This window comes from Antedon bifida, chromosome 10 (genome assembly GCF_963402885.1).
Source record: "Antedon bifida chromosome 10, ecAntBifi1.1, whole genome shotgun sequence".
In the NCBI taxonomy this organism is placed as follows: domain Eukaryota; kingdom Metazoa; phylum Echinodermata; class Crinoidea; order Comatulida; family Antedonidae; genus Antedon; species Antedon bifida.
Genome location: NC_136235.1, coordinates 11126955 through 11147175, shown reverse-complemented (window position 1 = coordinate 11147175; position 20221 = coordinate 11126955). Strand labels below are relative to the sequence as shown.

The 20221-nt window shown below is 33.7% G+C and overlaps 5 protein-coding genes across 6 annotated transcripts in view; 3 read left to right on the top strand and 2 right to left on the bottom strand.

Annotated features, from left to right (window-relative positions):
* LOC144853991 (ankyrin repeat and SOCS box protein 7-like) overlaps positions 1 to 20221 on the top strand; it is a 67033-nt gene that overhangs the window by 44261 nt on the left and 2551 nt on the right. The window lies entirely within an intron of this gene.
* LOC144853989 (arginase, hepatic-like) lies at positions 67 to 4004 on the bottom strand. 2 transcript variants are annotated; one of them, XM_078711872.1, is made up of 2 exons: positions 3893 to 4004; positions 67 to 2279 (listed from the first exon to the last, which is right to left on the bottom strand). In XM_078711872.1, the coding sequence occupies exon 2, from the start codon at positions 2254 to 2256 to the stop codon at positions 1204 to 1206; it is 1053 nt and encodes a 350-aa protein (XP_078567998.1). In that variant the 5' UTR covers positions 2257 to 2279; positions 3893 to 4004; the 3' UTR covers positions 67 to 1203. The 2 variants fall into 2 exon arrangements, with proteins under 2 accessions (XP_078567998.1, XP_078567997.1); XM_078711871.1 differs by having other exon boundaries at positions 67 to 2321; positions 3893 to 3998.
* On the top strand, positions 4027 to 10366 carry LOC144853994 (NADH-quinone oxidoreductase subunit B-like). Its single transcript, XM_078711878.1, has 6 exons — positions 4027 to 4121; positions 8033 to 8156; positions 8420 to 8537; positions 8909 to 9135; positions 9318 to 9406; positions 9913 to 10366. The coding sequence occupies exons 1-6, from the start codon at positions 4103 to 4105 to the stop codon at positions 10008 to 10010; spliced, it is 675 nt and encodes a 224-aa protein (XP_078568004.1). The 5' UTR covers positions 4027 to 4102; the 3' UTR covers positions 10011 to 10366.
* LOC144853603 (small ribosomal subunit protein uS19-like) lies at positions 12410 to 13813 on the bottom strand (the record flags this gene model as incomplete). The annotated part of the gene is made up of 3 exons (XM_078711334.1): positions 12410 to 12601; positions 12950 to 13184; positions 13695 to 13813. Coding segments are annotated over 3 exons (468 nt in total), but the record flags the coding sequence as incomplete, so codon positions are not given.
* On the top strand, positions 15743 to 20149 carry LOC144853571 (fructose-1,6-bisphosphatase 1-like). Its single transcript, XM_078711279.1, has 6 exons — positions 15743 to 16039; positions 16973 to 17228; positions 17546 to 17686; positions 18172 to 18429; positions 18541 to 19645; positions 19958 to 20149. The coding sequence occupies exons 1-5, from the start codon at positions 15885 to 15887 to the stop codon at positions 18727 to 18729; spliced, it is 999 nt and encodes a 332-aa protein (XP_078567405.1). The 5' UTR covers positions 15743 to 15884; the 3' UTR covers positions 18730 to 19645; positions 19958 to 20149.

Sequence of the window (20221 nt, the reverse complement as noted above, 5' to 3'; positions counted from 1 at the left end):
TTTTCTTGTTACTTTAATCTTGTTGGCCGTGACGGAAGAGCATCGTCACATGACTCTGTTGCGTCCAGGTGGGAACCAAGCTTTAAGTAGCTGTGAAATGTTCGTAAATTAAAAAAGACTATTATAACAATAAGTAAATACAATACTGTACTTTATTTATTCATCTCCCACTTCAATCAACTGATTAAAATATTCATAAAATAATAATAAATAACAATCTATTTAAAATACAGTTTAAAAGTGAAAAAAATAGATATTAAAATCTAGTAATCTTTTAGACTATCTGTATATTAAATGTAATATTTTCATGCAAACATGATTACAACTGAATCATAGACATATTATCATGAAACAATTGTTGGTGGGACATAATCATAATAATACCATAATGCACAATTTGTATAAATGCCTAGTCTAGGTTCAAGACAGTGATTCAGCTTAGAGTAACATATCGTAAAAAGATAAACATTTGGAATTTGTTTAAAATTCCCACTGGTGCTCGTCATGAGATAATAACTTAAAAAGAATATAATTACAGGGGCAAGAATGAAAATTGTGCTATAAATAGATATATTATAATTATGATTTTTTACTGTTACTTAATAATGTTTACAATAAAAAATTCTCTCAAGATGATTAAGAAAATCATTTGATGGTATCGAAAATTATTATCTACTCTACATATTTGGTGTCTATAATACTGTATTTCAATACTTTGACATTGTGGATATGATAAAGATAAGCCATGCACATGTAATAATTGCAATAATGACTCATGTACAATAGAATTTATTATAATCATTCAAAATTTGACAAATTTTGATACTGGAGCACGGTTAACGAAATTCCTACTATGCACCGAATTTTTTATTGCCAAACATTATCTGAAGATAATCTTATTAATGACCCCAATAATACAACTGGCATTTAAAATCATTAAAAAACGGTACACCAAATTGTTAATATTATATAAAATTACCAAATACAATATCAATTAAAATCATCATCACTTTTGATCAATTTTGATAATGCGGCTTAAAGGCATTTTTAAAGTGGATTTTTTTACCTTTTTACCTAGGTTTCAATCAGGTTGTTATTGCAACACTAAGGATAAAAGTCATGCCATAGTTTTCTTTTGTAACTTTACCTATTGTCACTACTAAGTACATTGAATTGGCTGTTGCTGAACAATGAGAACAACTATTAATATAATGGCTTTGGAATTTCATAATTGCTAGGTCTATGTCCTTCCCTCAATTTTCCGACACTTGCTGTTACGATATTCATTGCAGCCATGATGGTAGTGTCTTGCTCTCTGGGTGCTCCAAGCTCAGGATTAAGCTCTACAATATCCACGGCATGGAGTAAACCTGTATCAGATACAACCTCGGCAATATACATTCCCTCTCGATATGTCAAGCCACCCATAACAGGGGTGCCAGTACTAGGCGATACAACAGGGTCTAGTGAATCAATGTCATAACTCAAATGAATAGGTCGATTTCCTTTTGGATTCACAGTATCAAGCGCTCGACTTAGTACTTCTTTGACACCAAGTTTATCCACGTCATGGATAGAATACCCGGTCATACCAAACCTTTCCATAATGTACTTTTCTCCTGGATCAATATCCCTGAGTCCAATATAAACAATATCTTTTAATGATATACATGGCTTAATCCATTCAAAGCCAGGAATCTTTGGCATGTACTCTTCCAGTTCATGAACTAAGAATGATTGCACCATGCCATGAAGGTTTCCAGAAGGAGAACTCAACGGTGTGTTTAAATCGGCATGTGCGTCAATCCATAACAAGCACATATTTGGGTTTACTCGTGCATGACCGTTAACACTACCGACTGACAATGCATGATCACCACCTAAAGTCATACAGAGACGTTTATCTTCTTTCATAATTTTGTAAACGGTATCTGATATCATCTGAGTTGCTTTTCCTAATGAACGCGAGTTTTTTAATGGCTTCATAGAGGAAACATCTTCTTCAATTTCAGGAAATTTAATATCGCCATAATCTTTAACGTCTCTTTCAATATTTTTCAATTGTTCAATAAGTCCAGCATCTCGAATTGTTTGTGGACCTAATCTAGTTCCAGATTTACTCTGTCCTTTATTTAGCGGAACTCCAATAATCCCTATGTCTTGGGGTGCCTGTTCTTTACTGCTTAGGGCTCTGACATCAAAGACCAAACCTTCTACTGATGATCGAAGAACTGATGACATCTGACCTAGCAACATCCTGCTAGGCCGAATGCTGTTAACTAATAAATTCATTGGCAAAATGTAAAATGTTTGATTTGCAGCTGTAATGAGAAAACAAGTCAGTCCCCTACTACACTGTAACAGATGCTAGTCAAGTCGCCCCATCGCAAAGTCGCCCCAAAACATTAAAATAGTTTAACAAGTGCGTAAAATGTCGCAATGATTGTGTAGGCATAAAAGGGGAAGCCCCGCCATGTAGTCTCAGGTCACACGATCATTGGCACGCTCCCATCAGAGAGGAAGCCCCCGACTAATCACTCCACGGCGGGTCGCTTTCGAAATCGGTCATGTTTAATTTTGGTCGCGATAAAGTGATGTTATGATCTAGATTATTTTTACTTTGGTCGATGAATATTTATTATTAGTGTATTATTTTTTTCGTTTCGTTTTCGTATTATCTTGTTTCGTTGTTTTATTTTATTTTATTCATATTTTATTTTAATGTTCCTGTTCGTAATCTTCGTAGTAAACCCTTTCTTCATGTTAAATATTCTCGTGTCAATGTTTGTAAAAATGGTATTTTCTGTAGACTCTCGTCATTGTACAATTCATGTCTTTTAAAAAAAAATAATTCTTCAGATATCTTTAACTGTAATTTCTCTCAATTTAAATGTATTATTAATGAAATTATTTAAATAATCTTTACATTTTTGTATATAATTATATAGGCTTATATTTTATAGTTTAGTTATTTTATTTTCAACCTGTTATTGGTGTTTTACACTGTTGGCTTGAAATAAAGAATAAAGTCTAAGAATTATATTAATATTTAATAATTGAATTTTTTTTAATTTTACAGATCTATGAGAAAAATGTGTGACAATTTGTAAAAATAGTTTTAAGATTATAGTATTATTCGGGATAATGTCATTTAAAGATGTATTGTCCCCCTGAAAAAATAATTTTTAAACATTTTTTTGTTGAATATTCCATTTTAATGCCAGATAATAGTTATTCACTTTAACCAAAAATTATATAACGCTGTCCGTGGTGTATTACATGGTTTGACAATAACAATAGGCTATCACTCTACAAAGATAATCTCTTTAGAACTTCCAAACAAGTAACTATTTTTTTTAATGATTTTCAAAAAGCCATTACTCCATTAAAACCTGTAAAATAAAAATTAAAACACAAATTATAATAGGATAAACATTATAATGTATACGAAATTTATCACGACCAAAGTAACAACGTGATCGATATCAAACGCAACCGATATGATTAAAACAGCATACTAATCATACCGAAATAAAACCGTGGGCGACTTTGCGTTCGGGCGACTTTGCGATGGGGTGACTTTGCGATGGGGTGACTTTGCGATGGGGCGACTTTGCGATAGGGGCGACTGTGCAGGGGCGACTTTGCGATGGGGCTACTTTGTTTTGGGGCGACTTTACGATGGGGCGACTTGACTGGATCCCCTACAAAGTAGGCCTAGGCCTAGTAGGGTAAGGCCTACTAGGAGGCTAGGCCAGTAGCCTAGCCTAGCGAGGCTAACTAAGGTAAGTACTACTAGGCCCTAGTAGTAGGCTGCTAATAAGGACGGCCACAGCCTCAGTCAGGTGATAAGAAAAATAATGCTTTGGAATAATTATTAATATTAATTTACCCAAAATCACGAAAGTCTTTTTTCTTGTTTGGTGTTGATTCGTTGATTGTGGTGGTGGTGCAAGCGCATGTGTTCAATCAAATTATTGAAGTAAAATCGAATAGAGAGAGTGAGGCGCGCGAGGAGAGAGAGAGGAGTGATTATTATGTAATCGCACAACAAACAAACCAACAAACCAAGTTAACTCTAGAGGGCATCATATCATTTATAATGGCGACCTGCTGTAATGGTACGTTGATCTTTAAATTGCTTTTTATATTATTTTTACTGAACGAAATACATTTTACATATGTAATCTGAAACATACACTTTTGCTGGAAATTTGGCTATAATATTAGTGAATTATAAGACCTAAATATCCATTCCTAATTAAGGAGGCTTAGGCTAGGCTACGCCTACTTAACTTACTAACTCATTAACTGAACTTATTAATATTAATATTATTGACTATGTGGCCTAGGCCTTCCTAAGTAGAGCTTTAGGCCTAGGCTAGGCCTACTTATTAATATTATAGTAACTGCTAGGCATAGACCTAGCCTGGCCTATAGTAGTAGTAGGCCTACCTAGGAGCCTCTAGTCTAGGCCTCTAGTTAGCCTTAGCTAGAGTAGAGAGGGTGTCAGATGAAATCGGTCTCGATAGAATCAACATCCGGTATTTTATATGGCGAGCTGCAGGCTCGATAGGCCTACGTTTTTTTATTATATTAGTTACGTTTGCCTGTATGTGAGACACTGAGTTGTACTTGCTTAAACTTAACGCCGTGGTTAGGATTCCGGCACCGGAACTCAACTACCCATTGTAACAGATTCCGACAGAAACTTTTCACTGAGAACTAAAACCTAAAACTAAAAAAAAACATCCCTCTAGGCAATGGTGGGTAAAGACGATGATGGATAAAGACGATGGATGGTCAATTTTTTTTGAATAAAAAAAAAATGTAAAAAATTGATCGAGAATTGGACCAGCAAAACCCCTAGCCGCAATACCACACCAGTAAGCCAGCCAACCAGTCGGAAAAATTGGTGTTGAACTGTGTACATGAGGTTATAAAATTCAACTGTCAGTGACATAGTTAAATACCCTATGAAAGAAGAAATGCGTAGCTGGCCTGATATTTTCTTATAAAATCTCATATGTAATGGATGTTTCTTATCTTCTAAAATTTTACTTAATTTACTTAGGACCATATTTTTTCAAAGCTGAGTTGATCATCAATATGTGTACCAAGATATTTGGTTTCATGAACACGTTCAATTGTCTGATCATTAAAGCCCCCTTCCCTACGTTTTTTAGATCTAATTTAAGATCACAAACTATATTTAATGTAAAAATAATACTATATGGTCCTATTGCGATAACTTTTTTCGTCTTTAAACGGTTAAAAATGTGAAAAATAAGTCGATTCTAATAATTATAGCGGCCCGCTATAAATCCCAAAATGCATTGCACGCGGATTGATATTTTTGTGTTTCACCTGTAATTCGCCCACTTTTCGATCGATCGTGAGGCCAAAACAAATGGAAGACTCCTAACTTTTCAGCGAAAATACCGGGTTTTCCCCAATTTGTATCAACGGAGTCTGGCAAAAATAGAAAGACAATTAATGCAGCAACTATACAACGTCAGGCTAGGTATATAGCTAGCGTACGATGTTCGTACGTTACCGATGTTTACCAGCTAGGCCTTCAAAACTAAGCCTAGCTAGGCTATGCCTAAGACCGTCCACGAGAGGTCGATCGCCGCGAGCTACTTAGGTAGTGCATTGTTTTTCACTTTTTATCATAATTTACCATAAAACGTACATTTAAGACAAGGAATGACATGGTTTAATGTTTTTAAAGTGATATATATGTATTATTTTCCAAAAAACGTCCAAAATTGCAGGGAAGGGGTCTTTAACTATCAGATAACTTTTTTCTTTTTCCTAAAATCCCATATAATTTCTTTAGTTTAAAAAAAATTTATCTTAAGGTAATTGTCATTGCACCATGACATTAATTTAACATATATTCAGCCTTATACACATGATCTTCAGTATCTTTCAACAGACGAATCAGTACCATGTCATCTGCGTATTTAATTATATGACTCATGCTACATGAGGATCGACATTCGCTAGTATATATTGTAAATAAACTCGGGGACAGACAACACCCCTGGGGTGCGCCAGTGTTGATCTTTCTCATTTCTGAGATAAATTTACCAACTTTAACATATTGTAACCGATTTGTAAGAAAATCACCAACCCACAAAGCAAGGTAAGGATTAACCTTCCATTCAGACATTTTATTCATTAAAATATGAGGCTGCATCAAGTTAAATGCAGATGAAAAGTTTATGAATAGCCTTCGAGTAAAGGTTGTATGAGGGCCTGGCCCGTCGAGGCCTGACATTCCATCTTGTTGGTTGATTGCTGTAGTACGGTGCAACTTCAATACCTTCACATAATTCCTCTTGAGTAGTGGTGTTTTACTAATATTTCAAGTCCATTTTACACGCAAAGACAAACGCACGCATTTCTATTAACATTTATTTACCAGTGTTTCATTTACATCTTACAACATATTAATTCTAATAAATTTTCTTCAATTGTTTCTTCCGAAAAAATACATCGTATTCTTAAACCACTTTATTCTTCCGTTTCTTATTCGGTTTACTGTAACAACACAATATTTCACTTCATCCACTCGGTATGTATGCCGGGAGCTCAATTATAAACTATAATGAAATGGATTTACAAACGATACACTTGGCTATCAGGCCCACTAGTACTAGCCTGCTGTAAAAAGTGGAGGAAGACCGGGGCCAGCCAAGAGGATAATTAGCTAAGCTAGAGGCCTACTGTACATCTGTCCCACCTTACTTAGCCAGGACCTTTCTAACTATTGTCACCTAGCTAGTGTATTACATATTGTGTACAGTAGTACGTAGGGATGCTAGAAAAGTCACCCCATTGCAAAGTTGCCCCTTACAATTTTGCCCCATCGCATCAAAATATTTTATAGGGAACGTAGGCTACGTCTGCAACTACTACGCTTTTAATGTCATTGATGCGTGACCCATAATACGATTTTACAGGAAAGGTGGTAAAAACATTAAAAATCAAATTCAACGCATGATCATTAAAACTGACCAATCAATTAATGGTTCACAAATTACGTCGTCATAGTTTGTGAAAAAATATGTATGCGCTAACAATTCTTTTACAAGACGACAAAGTTTTTCTTTTTTGTACACTTTTAAAGTCTGATATTTTAAAATAACAAGTGTAATTAAGTAAAACTAAATTATAATATAAAAACAATTTAATTTAATGTTTAGATATCAGCGAAAACTGGGTTGAAACATCAAAACCTGTTACTTGTTCAATTTTCATGCGAGCCCAGCTACGCGTGACTGGCCTTGGCTTCGCAACACTTCACGCCCACCATTAACAATCCCTTAAATATTCGCGGTCCGAATCGATCATTGTTATCGTTATTTATTTTCATAGGCAGGCTCTTGTGGTAATTTTAAAATCATAATTAATTAATTGAAACTTTAATTCAGTGGTAATCTTTTTAGAAACTTGCAAAACAAGAAACTATTTTTTAAAATAATTTTCAAAAAGCACATTACTTCATTGAAACCTGTAAAATAAAAATGAAGATACAAATTATGTATATACAAATAGGATAAACATACATTATAATGCATTGCATACAACATTTAGTGCGACCAAAATAAATCGCGATCGATAACAAATGCAACCAATATGATTAAAACAGCGTACTAGCGGCACTCCATAAATTATACCAGACTGAAATAAAACCAATCATAGATAGCCTATCTATATATGCTATTAATGCTTCTTTGTCTAACTAGTTTGGTGAGATATTTTCCATACTTAGGTAGCAAAAAAAAAAAAATAAATAATGATATTTAAATTTAAAACTATTGATTTATGACGGTGTATGGGGCGACTTGACTGCATCCAGTACATTGGCCTATTATTATTAAATTCAGTTGAAAATATTGCTTTGAATTTAAATACCTAGTCCTACAGTTGTAAAGGGATAAGCACCACCCCTTGAATCTGCCCCTCAGTGCAAAATATTGTATATGATTTTTAACAATAATTTGTTATTTATTCTTCAAAGCATTGCAATCACTACATCGACTGTCGATTAACCAATTGAATTCAGTCCGACTTCAAGCAGCCAGTCTGCAATGTACTCGAAAACTACATGATCAAAAGAAGACAACAGATGCTACTTCTAAAAGGTTTAAAAAACCTTCTTGACATAAAAATTAATTTATTTTTAGTTTGTGTGGATACAATTTCTGACAATATTGTTTTTATAAACATAATTTTCTGTGTTTATAAACATAATACTCACTGGATAACTGCTGAAATTCTCTCCAATGTTGTCTCCATAGTCAATTTTTGACTGAAGGATGCCTGATGATGATGATGATGATGATTCTATTTAAAAAGAAGATATACTAGTCTATAATAATTATGTTTTTTCTGATGATATTCTTAGTAGTGTGCCATACAGACAGAAGAGTTCTGCACCTGCAGTCACACAACCAAGTAGGCTAAGCAATGCTGCTGATTTCACTGTTGCCAAAATGGATGATCTAATCAACTGGGCCAGAAGGGTATGAAGATATAAACATTTAACAAATGAACCCATATTGTGCAACAAATATGCATACTCCTGTAAATAATACTGGAAAAACAACCTATTTTTAAACAAATTATAAAAGATTAAATACAGAATACTGAACCAAAGTAGACATCAACTATTATTTTTGGTTCTCTTAAACCAGGCAAATTGCCTTTTTACAAATGTTAAGCTCATATTTGTCTTTTTGTCATTCTGGCTAAAGTATAAACTGAAATTGTTTATGATTTATATATTTCATCTACTACAATAATTTCAATAATAAAGAACTGTTGGCTATGTGTATGTAATGTACTGTTTTTTATATATAGGCGACAGTAATTCCATTTTTTATGATTACTTTAGAACTCTCTGTGGCCTATGACGTTTGGCCTTGCATGTTGTGCTGTTGAGATGATGCACATGGCTGCACCACGTTACGATATGGATCGTTTTGGTGTGGTATTTCGTGCTAGTCCAAGACAGTCGGATGTTATGATTGTGGCAGGAACTCTTACAAACAAAATGGCACCAGCATTACGGAAGGTTTATGATCAGATGCCAGAACCTAGATGGGTCATATCAATGGGAAGGTATGTATCCTGTCAATAAAGCTTAAAAAGACATTCTCTGTGGTTTTCTTTCAGTATATATATTTGTTTCCAGTTGCATTCAAAGTAGAAAAAGTAGTAGGACAGAATGTACTGTGTGAATTCAGTGGAGTAGATTGTCAATGATTTCTCTTTGCTTTATCAATGATATTTTTCTTCTTCAGTTGTGCCAATGGTGGTGGTTATTATCATTATTCATATTCTGTTGTGAGAGGTTGTGATCGGATTGTTCCTGTAGATATATATGTTCCAGGTTTGTGATTGATGTATTCTTTAACACCACCCATGTTTATATTCTTGCCTATTAATTAGGTAATGTAAAAATAAACTAATATTTTCGCTGTCAAATTGGGATGGGTGCAATCCGTGTATTAAGACTAGTTCTTGTCTAGCATGTGGCTTGATAAGTCTATTTAATTTCAGGATCATGCATTGTCTGAGCAGTTTCTGACCAGTCCTTCGTACAAAAAATAAAAGGATGCAAAATAAGGATTTTACAGTAGATATTAAAGGACCCGACAAGGTGTCCCCCGTGAGAGTGTTAAAAATGTATCTGTCCTTGTTTGTTTCACAAGAAATTTTCCTCTTTATTAATTTTCCCATGAAAAGGGGTTTCCCAACAGAGAGGTTCTAGTGTTCTAGTAATAAAAACGCATTTATCACAACAAATACAGACTACAATATATTTTACTACGCATCGTATATGAATAGTTTAGCATACTGTAATTTAAAATAAGCATTTTATTCATTCTTTTTCAGGTTGTCCTCCTACTGCAGAAGCACTATTGTATGGGTTTCTACAATTACAGAAAAAAATAAAAAGGCAAAAAAATGTTGCCATGTGGTACAGAAGATAAAAGTTTTAGAGACAAACTCGCACAAAAAAAAACAATATCAATTTGCAGTTAATTAAGGAATATTTTGTATCATACATACTTCCATGTAGTATATGAATAACTTTTTAGTATGAACAATACATGAGATATTATTAAAGATGCGGTCTCTACAAGAATAATATACATGGCAACATTTCTTAGTGGTCTTATAATTGCAGTTTAATTAATCTACTAATGGGATGGTAAGGTGTTCGCTATAAAATAAAGTATTTCCGCTTTGAATCGAGTGTTGTTTTGTTTAAAAAAAGAATAACAATTGTCATCATCCAGCAGCCTATTGTATATAATAAAATTGATTTTAAATAAATCAAAACATATTTTGTGTTGAATATTCATGTCAACAGAGAAAATAAAATAATGCTGTATGTGTAAAATGGCTTTTGCTGTTTTTGTTCATTTCTGTATTCAGTCAGGGCAAAAATGGCAAAAGGCTTCCTACTTTCTGGGAGTTTTATGTGCTTAAGTTATCATATAGTCTATATTGTTTGACGGGTCTAGGACAATCACCCTCCTAGGACAACTACCTCCTAGGACAATTTTCCCCTAGGACAACTACCCTCTAGGAAAACTATCCCCTAGGACAACTACCCTCTAGCTATCCACTAGGACAGCTACCCACTAGGACAACTACCCCCTAGGACAACTGCTGCCCCATGTAGGCCTACAACTACCCCTTAGGACAACTACGATTGGTAATCAAATTAACAAGCTGCTTCTTTTGGTGCCAATTGTATTGTAAATCAAATTGTGTGTGAGGTGGGAGTACATGGGCGGTGTACCACAATATACATTTTACAATATTTGACGTGAAATTATTCTTTTAAAAATTATTAAAATATTCTCCTGGTCTTATATTGATGTATGTACCTAAGATTTGGGATTAGGGACAATACATCTTTAAGTTAGACGTAAACACATCATGGGTATAATTGAGAGTGGGGAGAAAATGTAAAAAAAAAAAAAAAAAGTTCTCCTATGAAGTAGTAACAGCCAAACCAATATTCCATATTACTGGACTTGCAGTACACGTATGATGTCATGTAATGTAAACCGCATAACATAGCTCTTACGGTAAAACATTTTTTTTAGACAAGAAGAGAACAAAATCAGGCAAATTTTATCGATATTAAGGGGCTGATAAAAAATAACCTTTTTTAAATATGATTTTCGATTGACTGATGCAGCTAGGTAAACTGTACCGTATGTTCCTAAATGTCATGCCACGCAAGAATAAAATAAGCCCACCCCTTTATTTTTCAAGATAATTGGAATACGTTTTAAGATAATTTGGTGCGTTATCGATTCTCATTTAATGTCAAATAACTGCTGACGAATACACATGCTGTATTAAAAGATTCAAATGCTTTCATTTAAGATCAATCTCTCTCCCTATGTTTTGAAGTTAGCAAGTTTTACAAGATCATATTAAAGTGTTATGTAATTTATTATTAGAAAAAATGTAAAATAAATGAAATTTAAAGTCCCATTCCCTATGTTTTTAGATCTAAATTAAGGTCACAAACTACATTTAATGTAAAAATAAATACTATATGGTCCTATTGAGATGATTCTAATAATTTTAGCCACATGCTATAAATTCCAACATGCATTGCACACGGAATGATATTTTTGTTTTTCTTCTGTAATTCACCCACTTTTCGATCGATTGTGAGGCCAAAACAAATGGAAGACTCGTAACTTTTCAGCGAAAATATCAGGTTTACCCCAATTTGTATCAACGAAGTCTGGCAAAAACAGAAAGACTATATGTCAGCTAGCGTATGATGTTCGTATGTTACCGACGTTTACCAGCTAGGCCTACAAAACTAAGCCTAGCTGGGCTAGGCCTAAAGACCGTCCACAGGTGGACATTTACCGCGAGCTACTTAGGTAGTGCATTGTTTCTCTCTTTTTATCATAATTTACCATAAAACGTACATTTAAGACAAGGAATGACCAGGTTTAATGTTTTTAAAGTAATATATACATTATTTTTACAAAATGTAAATGGGAATGGGTCTTTAATGAAAAGCCTAAGGTGTCATGATATTAACTATTCTAGAGGTGTGGTTGTCCTAGGGGCATATCAGTTGCACTAGGGGGTAATTTTCCGGGTGGTAGTTGCCCGGATACGTGTTTTGACAACTCTGTAACATGACCACAGTGCGGATTTGCCATTTTCCCCCTGACTGTACTGTATATAAAAGTATGTTTTCTAGATGTGTATAGATTTGAGTTACACCTAGACATGGATGCTACCTTTCATGGGCTCATCATCAGGTATCCCACCCATAATCAAAACACAACATTCTGCATTGCATGGATTACAAGACTTCAACAGAACAGAGACAAACAAGATGTCAATTTACCAACACAAAGATGTTCTGTGTTTTTATTGTTCTACAATTTGTATAATACATAACATTTTCGTTGTATGTTTACTTGAGCGGGATAAATCGAGAGGAGTGAGTGGCACCAATACCGGGTCTGCCATGCTTCACTGGTTTGTATGTGATACTGAATTCTCCCAAGTAATGGCCAATCATATCAGGCTAAAAAAATTAAACGAGAAACATGTTATGAACGAGTGAAATAGGACAGGTTAATAGTTTGGTAATTTAGTTTAGTAATAAAAAGTCTGAAAATATAATATAAAGTGTAATTAAATATGACCATTATCGATTATCGAAGTGTTGTGAAATAAGCTGGTGCAACATACAGGCCTCACAGAATCTTAAAATTTAAATGTCTGGAGTTTGGTTGCCCAGAAAATATTTCAATGTTTTTTTATAGCATAGCAATTTTTAGATTTTGTATAATTCACAGACAGATATAGGTTTTTGAAACAGTTTAGTTTTAATGTAGGACATTGAAAAAGACAAAATTGCATAAACCAATACCTTGATCTCCACTTGGTTAAATGTTTTGCCATTGTAGACGCCAACCATGCTGCCGACCATTTCTGGTATTATGATCATGTTTCTAAGATGTGTCTTTACCACTTCTGGTTTTTCCAATGGTGGGGCTTCTTTTTTGGCCTTGCGTAGCTTCTTCATAAGTGCTAATGGTTTACGTTTTAAACCACGACTGAATCGTCTTCTGGCACGGCAATGAACCAATTCCATGAATTGTTGACTAAATAAGAATGGACCAAAAATTGTTTTAAGTCTCAGACTTAAATATGTTAAATAAATAACTTGAATGGAAAAAAAATTATAAGCACAACAGGCATAGACTTCCAGTAAACTCTTATTTCACACCCCAATTATTTTACATATTCTCAAGTTTACAATTTTACATTTTGTCTCATTTCGATCCCAATTATTCATATGATCATTGTTGTTCTTTGTGAGGTTGTACATCGGGACACAGGCGGTAAAATTATACATGCCTGACACGATTTTTTGTGGCTCCAGGACATTCTGCGAGCCATGTTTGATAGAAACTTGGGACTAATAAGGATAGTAAAATTATGTACAATATGTATCATAAAAAAAAAATCGCATGGTCTTGATAGTTTTCAATAGTGTTGATTTGGTTTAGTTACTTTAATCTAAAACATACTTTTATCATATTTTTATTCCCAGGCAAAAATTAGTCTGAAAAAACTAGTACTTGATTCGTAAGAAAACAGTCACAACTTACGTGCTCATATCCAACAGCTGGTCGAGATCAACACCTCGAAAGGTGTACTTTCTGAAAGTTCTCTTCTTCTTTACTTCAACCTCAGCCTGAAAAATATAATGTAAATTCTTTAATAATACAGTACACGACAGTCAGTCAGTAGTCTATATTGGTCTACAGTACAGACAGTACCCTAACCATTATCATTTTTGTTGGTCTATTCAGCATCAGTGGAAATGCAGAGAATGTTAGGCTACTTTAAAGCCAAAAGGATTAATTACATCCTCATTCATACATCTAGCTGAATAAATACAGTAAATAAGTAAACTAAAAGTAAACACATCATATTTAATAACCCACTCGACAAAAATAGTGCAACTGATTTAGAAACGATGAAAATTTTTAAATTAACATTTAAAAGCTAGGGTAGATGTACCAGACCTCGGCAATGTGCCAAACCTCGGCAGGTTGTATTTATATTAGTTATAATTAATTAAATAATTGATATTTTTTGTTTATCTTAACGTATAATGTACTTTATTTATAGGTGGTAAATATAAACCACCGATCGTTTACTAGACACCAGCGAAACAAGTGACATTTCAGGAAAATAGACCAATGAGCTAACATGTGACTGTTCCATTTAAAGTTCCAGGGCATGAAAAATTACACACGAGGGACACGTCTGGGATTGAAATAGGCTCCTACTGTAGTGTAGCCACATTCCAGAATATTCCATTTTCAAACCAATGAAAAAATATAGGGTTTATGAGGGGTGTTAAGATGTTTGGTTGATAATTAATGATATGTGCCAGACTTCGGCACCTAACGGAAATAACTAATTAAATTAAATTATTTGCAATGTTGTTTATTAAATTTTATTCAAAATATAATTGTTGGTAAAATAAATTTAATATTGCTGTTTTTTTACTCATTTATTTCACATCTGGCCCTGCTATTTCATCGACGACCGATTGCGCAATCGCTCGCGCGTAATTCCAGGGCTTGCTTGGGCAGCGTATGCCGAGGATTGGCACACACATGCCGAGGTTTGGTACATAAATAAAAAACACATTTTTTATTATTGTTTGTTAATTATAAATATTTATTTGATAATTCACACTGTATTTACTATACTTATATAAATACTAAAAACTCTACCAAAAAATATTTCGTGATGCTTTTAAAAAATACACGTAAATAACGAATTTCCCTGTATTGTAACCTTCCGAGGTCTGGTACATCTACCCTAGGCCTATGTTTAAAAAAAAAACTTTCAGACCAATTAAACAGGATAGGGTTAGGCTACTACACTTTAGCGGATTATTCCAGTAGGCCTACCTATTTATTGTAACCTGTCTTACAAACAACAGCAGAGTACTACTACTAGCCTAGCCTACTCTAGGCCAAGACTTAGTCTTAGTAGTACTACTGTACATAATAGATAGGCCTAGGCCTACTACTAGCTAGTACTACTACTACTAGGCCTACTACTAGGCAACTATATGTAGGCCTAGGCCTCGTAGGCCTTACTAGTAGTAGAAGGTAGGAGGGTCTAGGCCTCTACAATGTTTTATTATTAGAAACAAGGGAGGCCTACCTATAGTAGTAATAGTTAAGCTAGACTACTAGAACTAGCTTCAATTAGGCTACGTCACAGAGCCGTAGAGTGGCGTTATGGTACTATACAATACATTTAGGAACCAAGCCTAAAGGCCTAGAATATATTGATTCTCTATATGCTTTATTTTATTTTCAAATATTTCACAAACTTTATTTTTAAATAGTTGTATTATAAATAAAGCCTATAAACATTAAAATTAAGGTAGATGGTTTATAACGACTGAGATTTTAAACGATAATATACAACGAGTTGTAACAATTAATTACCATTTTGGATTATCAAGAGAAAAAGAGCGATAGAGTACGCCACCATGAGAACCTTACTTTCGATAGACTTTTAAACCAGGCGGTATTGTTTGTTGACATAGTCCATAGTCTTGGGGCGCCAGTCTTCGCCAGTCAGTCACACAGCAGTCAGGTACGTGTACTTGTACAAACAATAACAACAAAAAGATCTACAAACCGGAACCACCACTGACTGGGTTTTTGCAGTCTCATTGCTTGTTGTAATTTCAAAAGTTTCCTTGTACTGCTGGTAACTCGCACACTTCGTTGGTATTGTAAATCTCATTATTATCTTGCATCAATATGGAGACAGATTTTATGACTTTAACCCGTTTTATGCTTGAGGAGCAGGGTCGTTGTGATGGTGCAACAGGTGAAATGACCCAACTCTTGAATGCTATCTGTACGGCTGTGAAGGCTGTGTCCTCAGCTGTTAGGAAGGCAGGGATGGCCAAGTTGTAAGTTCTAGGCTAGGCCAAGGCCTAAGCCGACACCTATCTAGTTTATATTTTTTTAAAATTATTTGTTATTGTTTGAATATATGTGAACTATATACTATTATAGTAATTATTGTATTATTGTTCACATACATTATTTATATTATTTGAGTACATCATACAGAAAATTTATTTTTAAACCAAAATATTTGACACACCCACCTCGGGTCCTTTTCTGACTGAAGGTTTTGGGGAAATTATTTCAAATGGACAATCAGAAGAGAATTGAAAGTTCTAAATTCGGCTACTGTACATCAATATGTGTAATATACACTGTACTATAGTATAGAGGTACAGTAGTCGTCGTAGAGTCAGTCATTAGTAGTTCATCATAACAATTTTATATCCTGGTTTTGGTATGCCTGGACGGTATAAATCATCATGACTTGCATTTTCTTGTTTGGTTTGCTGATTATGATTCTTTTTTACAATGTTGCGTAGAACCAATTTATATACTTTGACAATGTCAAATCTATCAAGGATTATAGTCACGCGAATCAAACATTTCACAGAGAAAAAAAGTGTTGTTGTTTTCAACTGCAATTTTCATTTCGGTTGTGTATCTGTTGTTGATTCGCATGAGCTCTGCACAATTTTTCGCATTGCAAGAAATATTATAAAAAACTAACAAAATGTAGAAGTTTAAAAGATGGAAATATGCGCATAAGCTGAATGGAAAACAGGCTTTAAGTTGGTCATTGTGTGAGTCTGTAAAACTGTTGGTAAGTTTCTCTTGTGGTGAATTAATTTCAGTTGTAAATGATTGAAGGGGTAAGTAAGTATAAACATTGTTATTGCGCATTTAAAGTTTAAAGTATCATTTTAAAATTATTTCCATTTATTTTTAATGATTTTTACTACTTTTAATTCAGACCATTTTTTCACTTCTATCAGGTATGGCATTGCAGGCTCCCAGAACACAACTGGTGATGAACAAAAGAAATTAGATGTACTCGCTAATGATGTTTTTATTAACATGATAAAATCGTCATTCACTGCCTGTGCTCTGGTTTCTGAAGAAAATGAAAATGTTATTCTGGTTGATGTAGATAAAGCTGGCAAATATATCGTAACCTTTGACCCCCTCGATGGATCTTCAAATATAGACTGTTTAGTGTCAATTGGTTCTATATTTGGAATTTGGAAAAAGGTGAGGTTTGCTAACTTATAAAGCAAATTATGTAATGTAGAATTACCTTGAAATATTTTGGTATTTGGTATTTTGATGAGTACTGTCACAGTGGAACCTGTTTTTATTTTGAATTTTTACAATGCATGGGAAAAAACAGCAATAGTACAGATTTACCAGGGAAAACTTATGTCAAGTTTGTTTTAAAGTAGTATACTTACTGTCTTCCGTCAGGTTGTACACGCCTCACTGTGGTGCAAACCTTTCCAGCACCATTATTTGAAAATACAGGTATTATATTTAAAATTTAATTGTGTACTAAAAAATAATATCCACAGGAGCACACAGGAAATGCAACTGAAGCTGATTGTCTACAACCAGGCAGCAAGATGGTTGCAGCAGGGTATGCCTTATTTGGAAGCGCCACTGCAATGGTTATCTCAACTGGATGTGGTGTTAATGAGTTTATGCTTGACCCAGTAGGTCATCGAGATATTTAACTAGTTTGACAAAACAAGTGTGATGGGCCCAAATATGGTAGTGATATTTCTAAATATGGTAGTGATATGTCCATATGTCCATATATGGGCACATCACATTTGATAAACATAAAGTTTGATAGTGTAGACAGAGCTTTATATTAAAAGCATGTCTGCTTTAGGCCCATTATGTAATTTCAACATTTTTATTTTGCTTAATTTATTAAAAATGTGCTCTTTTATATTTGGTATAACATCTCCTACTTCACATAAAAGGCTATGCTCAAGGTTTTAACTAGTTTCTTTCTTTTTTTTCGCCAATAGAACTAAGTATAGGTATGACATACCATTACATGTGTGCCAACATTTTTTATTTCACAAATATTAAGCTGAATTTCAGTTTAATGAAGAAAGTAAAAAGAAAGACAACATGGTTTGCAAAACAAGGTAAATTATCTTTTCAAAACAAGTAATTATTTTCCCAGGCTATTGGTGAGTTTGTTCTCACAGACCGCAGCATAATGATGAAAACTAGAGGTAAAATTTTCAGCATAAATGAAGGTTATGCTCAATACTGGGACGATGCAACTAAGGAATACATTCACAGTAAGAAGTTTCCAGATGATGGCAAGACACCCTATGGAGCACGCTACATTGGATCCATGGTGGCAGACATGCACAGGACCATCAAATATGGTGGAATATTTTTGTACCCCAGCACATCAAAGACTCCGAGTGGAAAGGTTATTATGATTTCTCGTTACAAATATTTATACAGAGAAAAGAAATTTTAGTACAGTACAATGATTCATTGTACATAAGCAATAAAGTATACCATTCACTATATCTTACAGCTTCGTCTTCAATATGAAAGCAACCCTATGGCATTTTTAGTGGAACAGGCTGGTGGAATGGCAACAACAGGAGAGACTAGAATACTTGACTTAGTGCCAAAGGGTATTCATGATCGTTGCCCTGTCGTGATGGGCTCGTACCATGATGTCAAAGAGTACTTGAACTGTAAGGCAAAGCATGCTAAGTAGTTATACAGGAATGTGTAATAAAACGTATTATAGAAAACCATGGCCACTATTTCTACAGAACAGGGTAAAGTCTATATTATGGTAGATCCACAACTAATAAGCTAAATACATTTTTTTTAACTTCAATAACGTATGATTTTAGTTTATGATGCAGCCACTGCGATTAACAGTATGATTAACCCAAAAAAGCTTGCCAAATAAATGCATTAAACAGATTAAAGAGTACATAAAATGTAGTAGGCCTAACTACAGTATGCTTTTTTAGCATGATCCCTTATTGTTGTTGGCATCTGTGAACAAAAATATATTGTTTATACCCTCTTGGATTTTGCACAAAATTATTCTTAATATGTTGTAGACATTCAGTTTTATTTTCACCCTATTACTCACCCTATTATCCAAATAAAGAAATAATTGCTTGATTCAACAGAATATCATTTTTTGTTTTATGATAATCTGCTAGTAACTAGCAGAATAGACTGTGGTACATGGTTTTTCTACTAAACGTGAATATATAGATACATTCCAATCAATACTCTTGATGTTTTCACAATGACAAATGTATATTTTAATGCAAATCATATAAATCATTTCTAGTATAAAATCATGGTTAGATAATTATTTTATTATTGACGCAGTTAATAACAACTGTTTAATAGAACCTTTAATATGTACAATGGATAATGTAGTTTAACTATTCACATATTAATGATGTCAAGGTTTTCATATATTTAAAAAAAAATGTATTGCTTAATTATTTTTTTAATAAAATGTTTATAGTTTTGCACAACATGAAGAGACAAAAGCAACAGAAAGTTTCAGAGAAAAATGTAAATGATTCGTTTGCGGACACGATCAGTTGATAATAACTTCAGTCGTATTGTTTATGTCCCATGTATACACAGTGCGATAAACTGTTTTCAGTCCCAACATCTTTTTTATATGATTTAAGACAAAAAATAAAATAAGTTTATAATAAATATGTTGAAAGTTACAGAACTAAAGATTTTAAAAGCTATTAATTGGTATTGTTACAGTTTATTGTGGACCTCATTTATGATTTGTGTTAATTAACTAACTGATCATTATTATGTCGTTGGTCATCACACGGCTTTCCAAAATCATGAAGCCATTCGACATGTTTTTTTTTATAATCTAAAATATATTTTAATCATTTGAATTATATAATAGTTACAGCCTTGGTCTTACCATCAAAGATCCGTTAAAGATTTAAATCCCTATATTAGCAAACCATTCAAGAAACTACCGTATCTATATCTGTCTGTAGCTGCACAAATATGTTGCTTTAGAAAATAAACCTTGTTTTTGTAATTAATCCAATATATTTTTATAAAATAATTTTTTATTTTGTGGTTGTGGCGATAATAAACAGTTTGAAATAAACATTTCTTATTTCATATATTTTCCATACTAAAACTTTACTTTACGGTAGAAATTTGCGTAAATATATATATTTCCAAGTTGAATAACT

What these genes read in the sequence shown, in the direction of transcription:
- LOC144853994 (XM_078711878.1), top strand. An exon ending in TGGGTCATATCAATGGGAAG is followed by an intron (nt 9,136 to 9,317) that starts GTATGTATCCTG and finishes TTTCTTCTTCAG; the next exon opens with TTGTGCCAATGGTGGTGGTT. An exon ending in TGTAGATATATATGTTCCAG is followed by an intron (nt 9,407 to 9,912) that starts GTTTGTGATTGA and finishes ATTCTTTTTCAG; the next exon opens with GTTGTCCTCCTACTGCAGAA.
- LOC144853571 (XM_078711279.1), top strand. Translation starts at nt 15,885, where the DNA reads ATGGAGACAGATTTTATGACTTTAACCCGTTTTATGCTTGAGGAGCAG. An exon ending in AAGGCAGGGATGGCCAAGTT is followed by an intron (nt 16,040 to 16,972) that starts GTAAGTTCTAGG and finishes CACTTCTATCAG; the next exon opens with GTATGGCATTGCAGGCTCCC. An exon ending in CAAAGACTCCGAGTGGAAAG is followed by an intron (nt 18,430 to 18,540) that starts GTTATTATGATT and finishes TATATCTTACAG; the next exon opens with CTTCGTCTTCAATATGAAAG.
- LOC144853989 (XM_078711871.1), bottom strand. Translation starts at nt 2,292, where the DNA reads ATGAATTTATTAGTTAACAGCATTCGGCCTAGCAGGATGTTGCTAGGT.